The following is a 15,404-nucleotide window of genomic DNA, read 5'->3' on the forward strand; positions in this document are numbered from 1 at the left end:
CAGCTGGCTCTGTACGGGCAGACCCATGTGCATGCACAGATGCAGTTTCAGGATCAGGAGCCTTTAGTGTTATTTCTAAAAATAGTAATTAAAATGGGGTAAAAAAGTGTGATTTTTCAAGCTGATAGTGTCCCTTTAATACTATCTGATGACAAATTATTTCCCCATATGTTTGCAATTGCCATTTTGTTTTCCAATATGTACTTCTAACAAAACAAAGCCAACATATAAACGCCCTCACAGAGCCCCCTTAACATGTAACCCATTACAATGCATGCAGTAAACAATCATGCTCGTCAGGTAAACTGTTCCTGCCTTCCCCTACTCATCCCTTTGTTTTTATTTGTATCTTATCTTTATGTATAGAGAAAGCTCTTTGGAGCATGGACGATACCTAATTTTCTATAGAGCTCCAAGCACCCTTTGGGTGCTATCTAAATCTAAGGGATAAGCTATGACAGGAACCACTCAGGTGTCAATTCAATGTAATACATCCGGAGTCTTACCACAGCATTTGCAGGGTCAATCGTTAAAATTTCTGTGAAGGCTCTGTGAGCTTCTGCAAAGTTATTTTGACCAAGATGGAGAAATGCTCTAGAAAGTAAGTGACATGTGAGTCAGTTATCCTGAAAAACCCAAAGTGATAATACATTTCAAATGGAATGGAGATCACTTTTTATTTTCCCTATTATAAATGCGAGAGTTTTTGACATTTGCTCTTCACAGTGTAGTTGTGAGACAGCTGTGAGACACCAATTTACAGACAAATGAAGTGACAATTCAGATCACTGGCCACTTCAGATATTCTGCCATCAAAGCAATGCTTTTCTATATTTGTTATTAAAATACAGAGAGTCTTCCTAAAATAATCTCTCTGTGAAACTACAAGTGTTATCTGTTTCCAGAACACACTTGTAGTAGTATTTTACTTGTCAAAATATTTAGCTAATATGATAAACACCAAAATCTGAGGACTTCATCATGCAATCTGATTTACTAGTGCATATCTTGGCATCCATTTGAAGCTAGCAAGTGCTGGGTCTGCACAAGCAAATCTGTTTGCAGGATCAGAATCCAAAAAAGCTTCTTTGTTCATAAAAGTATATATTGAAAAAATAGGGTAAAACATGCAATGCTTTGAAGAATGAGAAATAACTTTGTAAAATCAACTCTTGTAACTAAAGAGTTTCAAGCCAGGATAAGATGACTACACCAAGTAATACAGATCTCATGGGTGTACATGCCATTCAGTCTCACTTCTGACAGATGTAGTTACATAAAAGAGAGCAAGAAAGAGAAAGAGACTCTCAAGGGTACTTTAAAAGTCACAATGCACATTTTGAAAAATCATATTTTAAAGTTTCATTTAGCTCTTAAATTATCTACCTGTTCATTAAAACCATAATTTGGTGTTGTAGTCCATCCCATTTCTGACTCATTTTCTCAACATCTTGAAAATATTTTTCTGCGGTTTTTATATCTCCAATCTGGATGACAAAAATTACAAGAAAGTTAGGACAATGCATGAGAAACACCCATTCAAATGATATCTTCCTGGGACATCCTTCCACAAAGAACCAAAACGTGAAAACATATGAAGTATTAAAGTAACTGGCATCATAATTCTACCTCTCCAATTAGCCATTATTCACTGTGAATGGACTAAAGCCATTATGAAGGCTGACTTTTACAATTCCTCATTAAGCTCATAGAAGTGAGTAACAAAAACCACATAGTGTCCTCTTCCCTAAGGCCCTGGTTCTTAAACTGGGCTCAGTGGAACATTAGAATATAGTGTGGTGGCTTTGTCTCCTCATTTCTAATAGCTTTGACAGGTGTCCAGGCTCTCCATTGTAAAGAAAACCCCAGAGGTTTGCAAAACTAGCTGGAAATGAGAAGATAGCAGAGCTACCTCCAATAGCTACTACACAAGAGAGGAAACAGGATCACTCCTCAAAGCCAGGAGCCACCAATCGTAAGTGAGATGGAGCATGGTAGCCAGGTAGCTTGTGGAAGATCCATTCTTCAGATGGCTACCCCACCTATGACCAGAGGAGATCTAGTCCCCTTCTGAGCAATCACCCCAATGCCAAAGACCAGAGAACAACCCACCACTGCTGCTACGCAGACAAAAATACCAGGTAGAGAAACCACTTAGAAGAGTCTCAGTGAGGGTACTGGGGAAGGGGTAATGTGGTAGATTCAGAAGTATTGGGCTAGATGATAAAGGGGGTGCATGGGTGGAAGGAGTGGATTTGGGAACGGTCAGAAAACAGAATTGATAATTCTTTTGGGAGGGAGGTCAAGGTGTGAAGTAAATCAAATGTCACATAGGTTTTAAGTTAGGAGTGACTATTTTAGGAAATAAGCTTTTTCTTCTCTTTTAGCAAAAATATGGTAGTTTACAAAAGTTATCATGAACAATTCTTATTTCTTAACTGTATCTCAGCATTCAAGTCTCCGAATAATATGCAATTACTATACATAAACTATTCATTTGTTAAGTGCCTGTACTCCATTATCTCTTTTGCTTTTCCAGGATATCTGACATACAAGAAGAAGTTTAAATTAGTCCTGGAATTTTAACCATTTAAAGTTACTTTCCCCCGCCACTGGATTTTATATAATTAATTTAGGAATTTCAGTCACTTTTTCTGAACTAATTTAACTATTATGATTATTAATGCTTCCAAATTAACACAAAGCCCTCTTGTTAGCCTCAAATAATCAAACCTATGGTTAATGTTCCTCCAATGTAATCTGCATTGACTAACCATGGTTTCTGTTAGTCTGAAAAAGGATTATTTTTCAAAAAAAATTTGGGGGGCTATTTTTAAGTCCCCTTTGCTGTAATTTTTGCAGAAACTGGGGTTAAAATAGTCACAGAACAACTTAAAAGCACTGGTTTGTAAATTAAACAGTAATTTCACTTTTCAAGTTCTTTGATGGAGTTATTCAAATAGCAAATAAGGGTAGCTAACAAGCAGATTCAGAACTTTAGGAGCATAAATGAAATACTGAAGATCAAACCATCTCATTGTCTCCTCCTAACCTATCAGGCTGAATTGTCTCTGATGTGTCTCGAGGGATTGCTGACAGCTTTACTCATATTACCTCTTAAAGCATCTCTGGGGTAGACTGTGGCCTTTCCAAATTCTCCCCTCATTTAGTATTTAATGATGGTAGCTATTGAAGGCCTCATTCAAAATCAGGGACCCACTGTGCTAGGTCTATGAATACACAGGAAGACATAGTTGCAAGGTCATGGCTAGCAGATCAGTTTGAAGACTACTTGGGAATCACTTGGCACCATTTTCTGAGAAACCGTGAGGCTTGCGTGCTGAAAAGTGTCCCTTTGCCTTTCCCCTCAGTTTTTGCAAAAGGTTTTGTCTTCTTCTCATGGAGTTTGCCTGTTCTAGAGTTCAAACATGCTACACAACTGACACCTACACATGCTGGCTCCCAACTCCTATTTGCTGTACCTCTCTCTCGCTCTCCCCCCAAGTTCACACCCCTCTTTGTTTTGTTTACAGGCTGTCAAGGTTCCTTCCCACTCTGAATTTTAGGGTACAGATGTGGGAACCTGCATGAAGACCCTCTAAGCTTATTTCTTACCAGCTTTGATTACAAACTTCCCCAAGGTACAAACTTTGCCCTTGTCCTGAACAGTATACTGCCACCACCAAGCATTTAAACAAAGAAGAGGAAAGAGACCACTTGGGAGATGTCCTCCCCCCAAAATATCCCCCCAAACCCTACACCCCCTTTCCTGGGAAGGCTTGATAAGAATCCTCACCAATTTGTACAGGTGAACACAGACCCAAACTCTTAGATCTTAAGAGCAATGAAAAATCAATCAGGTTCTTAAAAGAAGAATTTTAATTAAAGAAAAAGTAAAAGAATCACCTCTGTAAAATCAGGATGGTAAATACCTTACAGGGTAATCAGATTCAAAACACAGAGAATCCCTTTCGGCAAAACCTTAAGTTACAAAAAGATACAAAACCAGGAATATACATTCCCTCCAGCACAGCTTATTTTACGCAGCCATTAAAACAAAAGGAAATTTAACTCTTTTCTAGCTAGATTACTTACTAACTTAACAGAGGTTGGAAGGCTGCATTCCTGATCTGTTCCTGGCAAAAGCAAACACACAGAGAGGTGGTTTTTTGGCGTAATAGTTGGGTATACATTCCAACTTACGCAAAACTCAAGTTACACAAGGGAGTTCCAGATGGAACTATTGCACAGTCGGGGAGCGTCTTTTAACATCAAAATTCCTGTATCAGTTGCTTAGCACTCTCCAATGGAATTGTTGTTATTAAACTTCAGTCCATCTACCCTCCTTCTCAATGAGGGTTTTATTCTTATTTTCATAAACAGGCAATTTGAATCCTTCTTTTATTCAAAAACTACCAGATAAAAACAGGAGATATTGCCAAGCAATAAAGACATTTTCCTGATGCACCAGGCCGAAGAACTATTTGCATTTAGAAGGGGTGTTTTCATTAGCTATTGTCCAGGTTATGTAGCAGGGCCAATAGCACCTCATGCTTTATTGTTCCCTTCTGCTATTCTATGAGGAAGGTCCAGTGTCTGGCAGTAAAACCAATAATTCGAATAATCCCATGTCATATGCCAACCATCCAGGAGAATGATGCACTTCAGAGACTGTTAACACCACTCTTTAAATTGAATGGACAGACTGCTCTTCAGAGACATGGGGGCAGACTACGCTCACTCCTTGATGTTGAGTGTGTTAATGGCAGTCACTGATGTATCTGAGAGAAAGAATCCGAGTGGCAGGAAGTGATCTCTGCGTTGTGACATGACAGTGCCGAAGTAAGCATCCAACTGGCTGATCGATTTTTCTATTATGACCCAGAATTATTAGTTATGTGGATTCGAAGGAGCTTTATTCATAGTTAGTAGAAGTTGTCTATTTAGGTTATATTACTTTTATATTTCTCAATTGTATAGGAATTTCACTTTTAACGTTTAGATCAATTCTGATGTCAGAAAAAGACCTTCAAACACCACCTCCACTCTACTGAATGATCAACTATCTTGAAATAAAATTCCTGCTAGAAAAAGTGAACATTCCATATTGGATGTGTTGAATGACAACTTATATGATTTCAAATGAACAATAATAATGTAATTATCTTTTGTCCAAGTAAAAAGAATCCCAATAGAACAGTTTAATTTATAGCCTTAGCACCACAGATAAGAAGTTTATAAATATATCATTTAAGCACTAATATTGTTCTTTATTAATAAAAGAGAAAGTCTGAAGTGTTTACAATAGGAATGTTACAAACCCATTCTTTATGGATTTGTTGGATATGAAATATTAGACTTAAATTTTCATCAGATAACTATGTAGCATAGTACTAAGAGATCATTTTTTTGAAAAACAATGTAATATTCCAACAGTATTTAATAGGTGTCATCTACACTGCCATATGCATATTCTTGTACACATGAAAACACTGTTGCTTCTCTCTCCACAATGGAAATAATGCATGGAAAAAGGAAGGTGAGGAAATTCTCACATGGCTTTTGGATTAAGCTGTTTAGGGAGCAGTTTGATTAAACACCAGAAAGCCTGTCTGGGTTGAAGGAGGAGGAAATTAGATTGGGGTGAATTCCTGGCCCCATTAAAGTCTGTGGGAGTTTTGCTATAGACTCTAGTGGGACCAGGATCTCACCATTTGAGCTGATAATTACTAGGTATAATTTCCATAGTGTGATCTTTGTTAGATAATGTAATTAAAGTTTGATTCACCACTGTAAATACTTTACATTTTCTAATCTAGTCAAATGTTTCATGGTAGAAACTCTGCAGTGTCATCTTATTTTAAAGCCTCTTTTACATATAGGTTGCCATATATACACCTAATGAGAAGAACAACAGAGTTTTAAATACAGCAATTACGCATTACATTACTGTCAACAACGTTACTTAGCATATCAGAGTAACATATATACCTGAAGAAAATCCTTCCAATTCCACTCAACAGCTGAGGGTTCCTGTTCTGGGTAATATTTAGATGACTGGTGTGATGCCATCTACAAGCAAGCACATAGTCCGTAAGGGGGAAAAAAGCATATGACTAGATTTTAAGATCAAGCTTCACTCATTGTTTTACGTATGCTGGTTTAAAAAGTGTGTATGCAGTAAACAGATATTAATGAGAACAAGTACAGAATTAAAATTATTGCAAATATTTAATGTAATGAATTTCCTCCCAACAGGGAAGTGCTAGCTGCTGGCTATGTCTAACCTTCGACTATTCAGTTCTATTTGAAATGTACACTACACCCAGTGATAAAGTGGGCAGATTTTTCTTTACACTTCTTTTTCCACTGGGTCACGTCTCCCCTCAGCAAAATTAGCAACACAACCTGACTATTTACTCTTCAGCTTCCAATAATGATTTCAGGTGGCATTTTCAAAAGCACCTAAGTGAATTAAGAGCACAAGTGCCATTTAGTCTAAATCAAGGGGATTATGCACCCCAAGTGATTTTGGCACTTCTGAAAATTCCATGTGTAAATTGTAATACAAGGACTTCTAGTGCGATGCTCAGAATCAAAGCCATGTCAGAGACTAAAGGGCACAGCCTGCTCTTTCCAGGCTTTGCCAGCTATCTTGAGATGCTTGTGTATACACTCTGCCTAGTAGCCTACCATTTTGTTTTGTTTTGCCTCTTGAAGGTGCTCTAATCTCTGCAAGTTTTAATGCTGAAAAGCAACAGGGGGTCACTTTCCCCCCCAACTTACTTGGAAAAAATACCACAGGCATTTCTTCTGCCTTCTCCTCTACTCCATAACTGATGGAAAATATTGTGAACTATGTTACGTGTTCTTAAGGCTATATTTAAAATGACTAAGACCTGCCTATTTCTGACCCAGATCACCACCTGTAATAATCCAATTTTGCAGTAACAAAAATCAAAGAGATCTTCAATTGCAACAATTTGCAAGCTATGACTATACTTCATTAACAATTATACACGTATAATATTTAATAACTGACATATTTAGAGCTCTTGTTTTCACTCTGATGCACCATGTCATACTAAATGTTACTGTATCAATATTGGCTCCCCAGAAGTTCAAAAATCCAACAGACTGACCCTAAAAAAGTTAGGTGGTTTTATTTGGTCTGCTTTCTTTTGAACTCCCTCTTCTATCAATGTGTGCGTGATATTTACACTGTTGAGAACTCTCACAAATTTATAGTGAGTAATGTGATTTTGGCCTCTGCTTCTGGAACTCTTGGTAGAGAACTCAACCGACATTGGGGTCCCATTATACTAAGCACCGTATAAACAACACATAGTATGAAAACAGTACCTGTGCTGAAGAGCTTACAGTCTAGTGAAAAGCATGGTAGTGACTTGTGAGGCAGAAGCTGGAAACTGGGATTCACCAAACTCGCCTCATAGGGACCACCAAACTTATATTAGATAGGAACAATTTTTAATCCCTGTTGAGCTAGGTATGATTCAAACTGGTGACTGACAGGTAAAGGCTCTATAGTCTTTTGTCATGTCGTGAGATGCTTCCATAAGCATTAATGTTACACCACTGAGAACAAGGCTAGCTTTCTGGAATAATACGTTTATTAAATCAAATTCTGATCTTTTAGGGGAGTTCACCAAAAGGCTCTTCCGCTCTGGACACAGGCAAAATCTCCCACATGCTGTTAGTCTTAGTCTTAAACACACACTAAAGACTTTTCTTGCACCTTAAAGTTAACTTGAGTTATAACTTGAGTCCCATCCATACATAAAACCCCTTAACTCAAGTGTGCTGGAGTTTTTAACTTGAGTGGCTAGCTCAAGAGGGGGCATATTTTAAAACTCGAGAGAGCACATGTGGATACAGGTTAACACTACTCAAGTGCTGCTAGACCTCCACTGCCTTCCCACAATGCTTCCCCCACCCTCCAACATCCAGATAGGGCAGAAAGTTCTCCCACAAATCAATGGGAAAGAATTCATAAAGCAGCTCAACTTATTGCAGTGCTAAGAATCATGGGATGTGTACCCAGAAGTCTTTGTACCACATACGAGTGAATGCAGCTGCTTGAATATTATTTTGCAGTGTGGCTGCTCCACCTTGAGCTATGCTAACTTCAGAGGAATAACTTGAGGGGAGAGAACTTGAGTTAACTCTTCAGTGAAGAGACAAAGCAGTCTGTCACAACATATATGTCTAAAGGGACATTATACGTAACCAATTACACATATAAAAATGCAACAGTAAAACAAATGTGATGTTATACTAATTCACTTTTAAATGCAATGTTTTACAAAATAAAATAATCCAATTATCGCTCTGCGGTCCTTACCCTAACTTTTATACATATATGTAGTTTTTCACCCCCACATGGGTATGAGCAGGGTTGGAAACCACAATCTTCTGATCCCAAAACATAGATCTCCTCCACTTCAGCTTAAAGAGTAAGTGGTAAGAGGAAAGCATGCCGTTATCTGTACGAAGACTAGCCCATATAGGGAGACACACACACACCCGTGAGTGGGTTACAGAAATGGAAGGCTGGACACAGGGTGACTGGTTTCTATTCCGCGTTCTGGGAGAAGATGGTGGTATAGCAGTTACAGAGAGCATAACCTAATGAAACAATGCCCCTGCTTGGGACATATGCAGGGTTGTATTCTGAGTGTAAAAGGGTGAGTCACTAACACTTCAGATAAAGAACCACACCTCTTTGCATGGATGCAGTAGCAAAGTCATTAATCTCTGGGCTTACCCACTACACTATGGCACAGAGCCACATGACACTAATGTTAGTTACACAAGCACCTGATTTGACAGGTTCCTTCTGGACAACTATGTTGCAAAGTGGATAAACTTAGCTCTGTTATATTAGAGACCTGTGTTTCATTCTCAGCTCTGCTTGAAGCAAGTTTGTGTAAGCTCCCAGTTATCTGTGCAAATGGTGAAGGACAGTTACCCTCCTATATGATATGAAATCTTGGCTTATAATAAGGGTTGAGAAGGGTATAGAAACGTTAACAGCAATCATTGGAAGCGTTAGGACTAGAACTCATGGTCTTGGGGCTTAAAAGGTTCACACACCTTCCACTAAACTATAAAACAGAAGTAGGGAGTTCTCTTTCTCTCACACACTGCTTCCTTTAAAAAAAAAAAATAAAAAAAATCACATGAAGGCTGAAGATTTTTGCATCATCATGAGAATGCCTGCAGGAGGGGACAAATATGCATTACTCATGCCAAATTATGAGAATGGGCAAAACTGTGTTAAATTTTAATAACTTTTGAATCAAGCACTATTTAGACCTAAACCTAGATAGACTAACTCATGTAAATAGTCCCAATGAATCTGATCAGGCTATTTGCGTGAAGAAAAGCAAAATATGTTTTTGCACCCTCAACTGGTCATTAGGATTAGTCCTCAGAAACTGGTCCAGAGAAAGGAGGATAGGAATAACTTTATTAAAAAGGAAAAACTTGCCCTTTTCCCTCCCTGTAGTACTTGTGTAGTGGCTATGAAAACAGAGTTTCACAGTGTTAGGAATCCAGAAGAGAGTGCTGCAGCATAATTAAAGCAAGAGAGAGGACAATTTATGCTGTCTCTGTCTTTTAAATCAGAACAGAACCCAAATCAGACTCTTCCGTCACTAGTATAGATTGTGGTCTTCCCTTCCTCCTCCACATTGTTTTAACTGCAGTAGACCCAGTGCTGCCCCCACCCTGAGCACCGACTCCACACTCCCATTGGCTGAGAACTGGCCAATGGGAGCTAGGGAGCGGTGCCTGTGGGTGAGAGCTGCAAGGAGCCGCTTGCACACCTCTGCCTAGGAGCTGGACCTGCTGCTGGCTGCTTCTGGGGCACAGCACAGTCTGTGGTACCAGGACAGGCTGGAAGCCTGCCTTAGCACCCCCCGCTGCGCTGCTGAGCTGGAGCCGCCTGAGGCAAGCCCGTGCCCCAACCGTGCGCACCCATCCCCTGCCGCAGCCCTGAGCCCCCCACAAACCCAGAGCCCCTTCCTGCACCCTAAACCCCTCATAACCCGGCCCCCCCAGAGTCTGCACCCCCAGCCCAGACCCCCTCCTGCACCCTAACCCCGTCCCAGCCCAGAGCTCCCTCCCACATCCTGAACCCCTCATTCCTAGCCCCAGCCTGCACCCCTCACCCCTGCACCCTAACCTTCTGCCCAAGCCTTGAGCCCCTCCCACACCCCAAACCCCTCATCCCCAGCTCCATTGTGTCGCGGGCATCAACAATTTTCTTCAACTGGGTAGCCAGAAAAAAAAGTCTGAAAACCATTGGGTTAGAGGACTAGCCTTGGGTAAAGGAGACCCAGGTTCAATTCTCTGTTCCACCACAGGTTTCGAGTGTGATCGTGGATCACTTCTCTGTGCCTCAAATCACCACATTTTCTACCTAACAGGGCTATTAGTGAGGTGCTCATATAGTGGTAATGTGGCCATGTAAGTACAGAACTTCATGGGCCACGCAAGTTTTCCTTTCAGGATGGTCAAGAAGAATGACACTGAGGGGAATTTATTGGATTTAATATTTAAGACTGGGATTATTAAAAGAGCCTAAAGGTCTTAGGCACCCAACTCCAATGGAAACTAATCATTTTAGGGTCCTTTGACAATCCTAGCCTTAAAGATAATCTATAATTATATTTCAACAAATACTAGTTAACTTTTTTGTCCAAAGGAAAAGGTTAATAAAATTTACAGCTGGAAATTAGTCAATGTTTTTTACACCAAGGTTACAGGGAACGTTATTACAGTTCAGTAAATAACTTATCATCATCACCACTCTACCCAACAACACAAATGATTCAAGTAACAAATAGTACTTCAGAATCAACACAGGATTACATCTCAGTATAATATATTGTCACTAGATGGCGATAGATTGCACTGACTCAGTTCAGGAGAAACCCAGAATTTGTTTGTTTATTCATTACACAGGAAAACAAAAAGCTTCAAAACTGAATGATATATTTTACAATGAATCCTCCTCTAGAAGTATATTACATACAACTGATATCTTTTATACACATCTGAAGCTTTGTGTAACTCGTTTCCTCAAAAAATGCTTGTCCTCAAGAAAGACCATGTTTAAAAATCATTATTTGAAAAAAATAATTTATCAATTAAAGCAGAGATGAATATCTGAGCATTGTTCGTTATTAAGACTGTTTTAACATTTGGGAAAATTTAAAAGAAAAAATAAACAAGAAGCCAATTTACCCATCAGAAGGTTTGTGGCATATACCGTACAGATTATCTTCACACTTTGTCCTGATTTTAACTGCAATATGATTTATGTTTGAAAACTGCTCTTAAAATATTCTTATAAGTGTCAAGTATCAGGGGGTAGCTGTGTTATTCTGTATCCACAAAAACAACGAGGAAACTGGTGGCACCTTAAAGACTAACAGTTTATTTAGGCATAAGCTTTATGGGTAAAAAACCCACTTCTTCATACATCTTCATAGAACATTAGGGTTGGAAGAGACCTCAGGAGGTCACCCTGTCCAATCCCCTGCTCAAAGCAGGACCAACACCAACTAAATCATCCCAGACAAGGCTTTGTCAAGCTGGGCCTTAAAACCTCTAAGGATGGAGATTCCACCACCTCCCTAGGTAACCCATTCCAGTGCTTCACCATCTTCTTAGTGAAATAGTGTTTCCTAATATCCAACCTAGACCTCCCCCACTGCAACTTGAGATCATTGTTTCTTGTTCTGTCATCTGCCACCACTGAGAACAGCCTCGCTCCATCCTCTTTGGAACCCCCCTTCAGGCAGTTGAAGGCTGCCATCAAATCCACCCTCACTCTTTTCTGCAGACTAAACAAGCCCCTTCCCTCAGCCTTTCCTCGTAAGTCATGTGCCCCAGCCCCCTAATAATTTTTGTTGCCCTCTGCGGGACTCTCTCCAAATTGTCCACATCCCTTCTGTAATGGGGGGGGTGGGGGACCAAAACTGGGCGCAATACTCCAGGTGTGCCCTCACCAGTGCCATCACTTCCCTCGATCTGCTGGCAATGCTCCTACTAATGCAGTCCAATATGCCATTGGCCTGCTTGGCAATGAGGGCACACTGATGACTCGTATCTACCTTCTCATCCACTGTAATCCCCAGGTCCTTTTCAGCAGAACTGCTGCTTAGCCATCAGTCCCCAGCCTGTAGCGATGCTTGGGATTCTGAAGAAGTGCATCTGAAGAAATGGGTTTTTTTACCCACAAAAGCTTATGCCCCCCAAAAATCTGTTAGTCTTTAAGGTGTCACCAGACTCCTCTTTGACTCTTATAAGGCAGTTCTTGAAAATTATGTGCATCATGGGAAGGCACATGCAACATATTCAAGGACAAGTTTAATACAGTAATGGCTATGTTGGGGGTTCAGTAGCAACATATAATTGTCATGTGGGAAATCTGAATTATGGGAATAAATCTTGGAATTCTAGTTTCCTAGACTGAGAGTTATAATACAGATTGTGAATACACTTGGTTTTGAGAAATGCAGGAAGGAAAATGAGTTGCAGTTCTCTTGAAGCAACCTTGTCAGAAACACTGATGACTGGCTTAGAAATTGGAGTTCATGCCACTATTGAAGTGAGATGAAAATATCATGAAAAGGACGAAAGGGGAATAGAAGCAAGAATGGGATACAGAAGCAGAAAAGAAGAGAGCAGAAATGACTAAAGGAGATATAGGGAGCTTATGGAAAAAAATAGTATAGTTAAAAGCAAAGTTACTGTATAACTTGTTGAAAACCTGCAGTGTTTGTTAACCATATTTCTTTAACTGGATATTTTTATACTCCAGTTATAGATTTAAGTTTGGGATGGAGACTCAGTGTTTAATTTTTTTTGCCACCTGCATTTGAAAAAGAAGAGTTCCCTGAAAACTGACTGTGTCTCAGGATTCTGATTCAAAACAAAGACTTGTTTGCTTTAAAGACAGAATGGGGCTTCCTTCTAACCACCCTGATTTGCTGTGCTGTTGTATTTACGTAAGAGGGAATAGTGCTGATCTCACTCTAACTATTGTGAATATGTATTTCCATCTCCTGGGATCCTCATAAGACCAGAATGCTGCATTTTAAGGCAGTCTCTGGGCAACTGACACTTTCATACCTGTACTCTATTTGAGATATTATTTGAGAGTTAAAAACCATCACGAAAACAAGGCTTATGAGTAGCTTATTCAGCTTTATGGAAAGCCAGGTTCAGGAATGCTGTTGGGCAACTAGGATCATAAGAACGGTCATACTGGGTCAGACAAATGGTCCATCTGGCCCAGTATCCTGTCTTCCGGCAGTGGCTAATGCCAGGTGCTTCAGAAGGAATGACCAGAACAGGCAATTGTCAAGGTATTCACCACCCTGTTGTCCATTCCCAACTTCTGGCAGTCAGTCAGAGGCTAAGTAAACCCAGAGCATGGGGTTGCATCCCTGACCATCTTGGCTAATATCCACTGATGGACTTATCCTTCATGAACTTATCTAATTCTTTTTTGAACCATTACAGTTTTGGGCTTCACAACATCCCAAGAATGCTGTGAAGGCCAAAACTGTAACAGGGTTCAACACTAGGAATACGGAGAAGTTCAGAGCCTGGTCTGTGAGAGGTTATAGTGCGGACAGTGTTGTTCTGGGGTTTTGCTGCTAACTGATCCATAAAGTAGCTTTAAAATCTGGGTTGAGGCAGTCCATAGCTCTTGCCAGAAGCTTAGCACAGGGGCATCCCTATTCCCATGGCAACGAGGTCTACTTTGGAAGAAGTTTGTTGTTCCCTCTTTCTGAATGCAAGGAGAAGCTGTTGCACAAAATGGAGTACGAAGGTCTTACAGGAGAGGGTGGAAAAACAGGCAAAAAATAGCCAACTCCTCTCTGGCTGTTCCTTCCTTTGCAGCTATAGGAGACTGAAAACTTCAGGGTCAGAATCTTGTTGCACAGACATATGGACAAAGGCACAAGATGTATTTGAATGCTTTGAGTCTCTGTCAAACACAAAGCCTACAGTATCATTACTGCGTGCAACTAGAGTAATATTACTAGTACATAGTTTGAGAAAGACAGAGCGCATATAATTGGTTTTAATTACAGTATTTAGTTAAGTGTTTGAAAAATTCAATTTAAAAATGCAAATTCTGTATTGTTATTGCATGTGCTCTGAAATGATTTCAGGAGAAATAAGTGTAGATATGGTCCTAAAGAACACTGCTGCAAGTGGTTATCTATTAAATAAGTAATTATTAAGTCTAATTAAATTCTTCACTAAGCTAAACCTTGTACAATCTGGTAGTCTTCCCCTATCCATGCACCAGTAATTCTCTTGCACTTTCTCTGACATTCTATTCTAGTATATACGGTAACTCTGCATTTATTGCCACCCACGTACCTTCATCATTAGCAGACAGTTTGCCATGGAGTACATCACCCGGCCCAGACGTGACCTCCACAGCTCAACAGAGGCTACAAAATAAGAGCAGCTTGTGAATGTGCACAAATAAATTAGAGGTTCTTTCTAGCCATCAATTATTGGTCCTATGAATTCTGATTTAAAAGATCCCCCTTGTTAAAATCACTGGGTTTTAGCATAGAATTTTTAATTCTTTGCCACGCCGTACTGTCAGATAGAAAATACTGCCTCTCTCAAAGGGACTAATTCAATTGGTTCTAGGAAAAGAATATCTGCATAAATGATGCTACGATGCAAAAGCAACAGATAACCTTTCAGCTTTTAGTTCAGGCAACATATTAAATACTAAAAGAAGCCACACGTTTTCTAATATCAGAACAAAAGATACATAGAAACATCTAAATAATTATTATCATTAGCATACAGTTGTGTAATTTATGGGATTAAATTTGATCAACTAAAAACCCAAACATAGCCTGAAATCTCATCTCAAAGCCAGAACATGCAGGGTCAGAGCTCACTGAGTCTGGGACTATTTGTTTGCCTCTGGCTTAGTAATATGGTGGAAAAATCTGCCGAGTCTGTCTGTCTTTTCCGCGCTCCTGGAGCTTGCAGGCTTTAAAGGCTGCAGCAGCAGATTGCTCATTCCCTTGGTTTGAGACAGACTCATGATATTGTAAGAGAATGGTTCTCCTTATGTATCCACTGTCACAGGGACCATAGATCAGTAGAGACATGCAAATCTGAGGATATCGGCTTTATATCTTCAGACCATGTTTACGGATCACGGATTGGATGCAGATACAAATTTTGTATCCGTGCAGGGCTCTATAGATCAGTATTAGAAATAAACGTAGTCTTCTGTTCTGCAAAAATAGACATTATGGATATTAATTTGGTACATGATTGATTTTGAATTAAATTATTTGAAAACAAATATTACGGCTCACCCC

The 15,404-nt window shown here is 39.7% G+C and overlaps 1 protein-coding gene across 2 annotated transcripts in view; it reads right to left on the bottom strand.

Moving 5' to 3' along the window:
* Positions 1 to 506: 506 nt before the first annotated feature.
* The window catches only part of TRAPPC12 (trafficking protein particle complex subunit 12), a 105,979-nt gene continuing 91,081 nt past the window's right edge, over positions 507 to 15,404 (bottom strand). For both annotated transcript variants that reach the window (XM_038394567.2, XM_043510295.1), the window contains exons 8-11: positions 14,432 to 14,504; positions 5,992 to 6,093; positions 1,387 to 1,487; positions 507 to 594 (exon numbers count right to left, since the gene is read on the bottom strand). In XM_038394567.2, the coding sequence (XP_038250495.2) occupies positions 1,475 to 1,487; positions 5,992 to 6,093; positions 14,432 to 14,504 (188 nt within the window). In that variant the 3' untranslated portion in view covers positions 507 to 594; positions 1,387 to 1,474. The remainder of the gene's footprint in view (positions 595 to 1,386; positions 1,488 to 5,991; positions 6,094 to 14,431; positions 14,505 to 15,404) is intronic.

The sequence above is a fragment of the Dermochelys coriacea genome, chromosome 3 (assembly GCF_009764565.3).
Source record: "Dermochelys coriacea isolate rDerCor1 chromosome 3, rDerCor1.pri.v4, whole genome shotgun sequence".
NCBI lineage: Eukaryota > Metazoa > Chordata > Testudines > Dermochelyidae > Dermochelys > Dermochelys coriacea.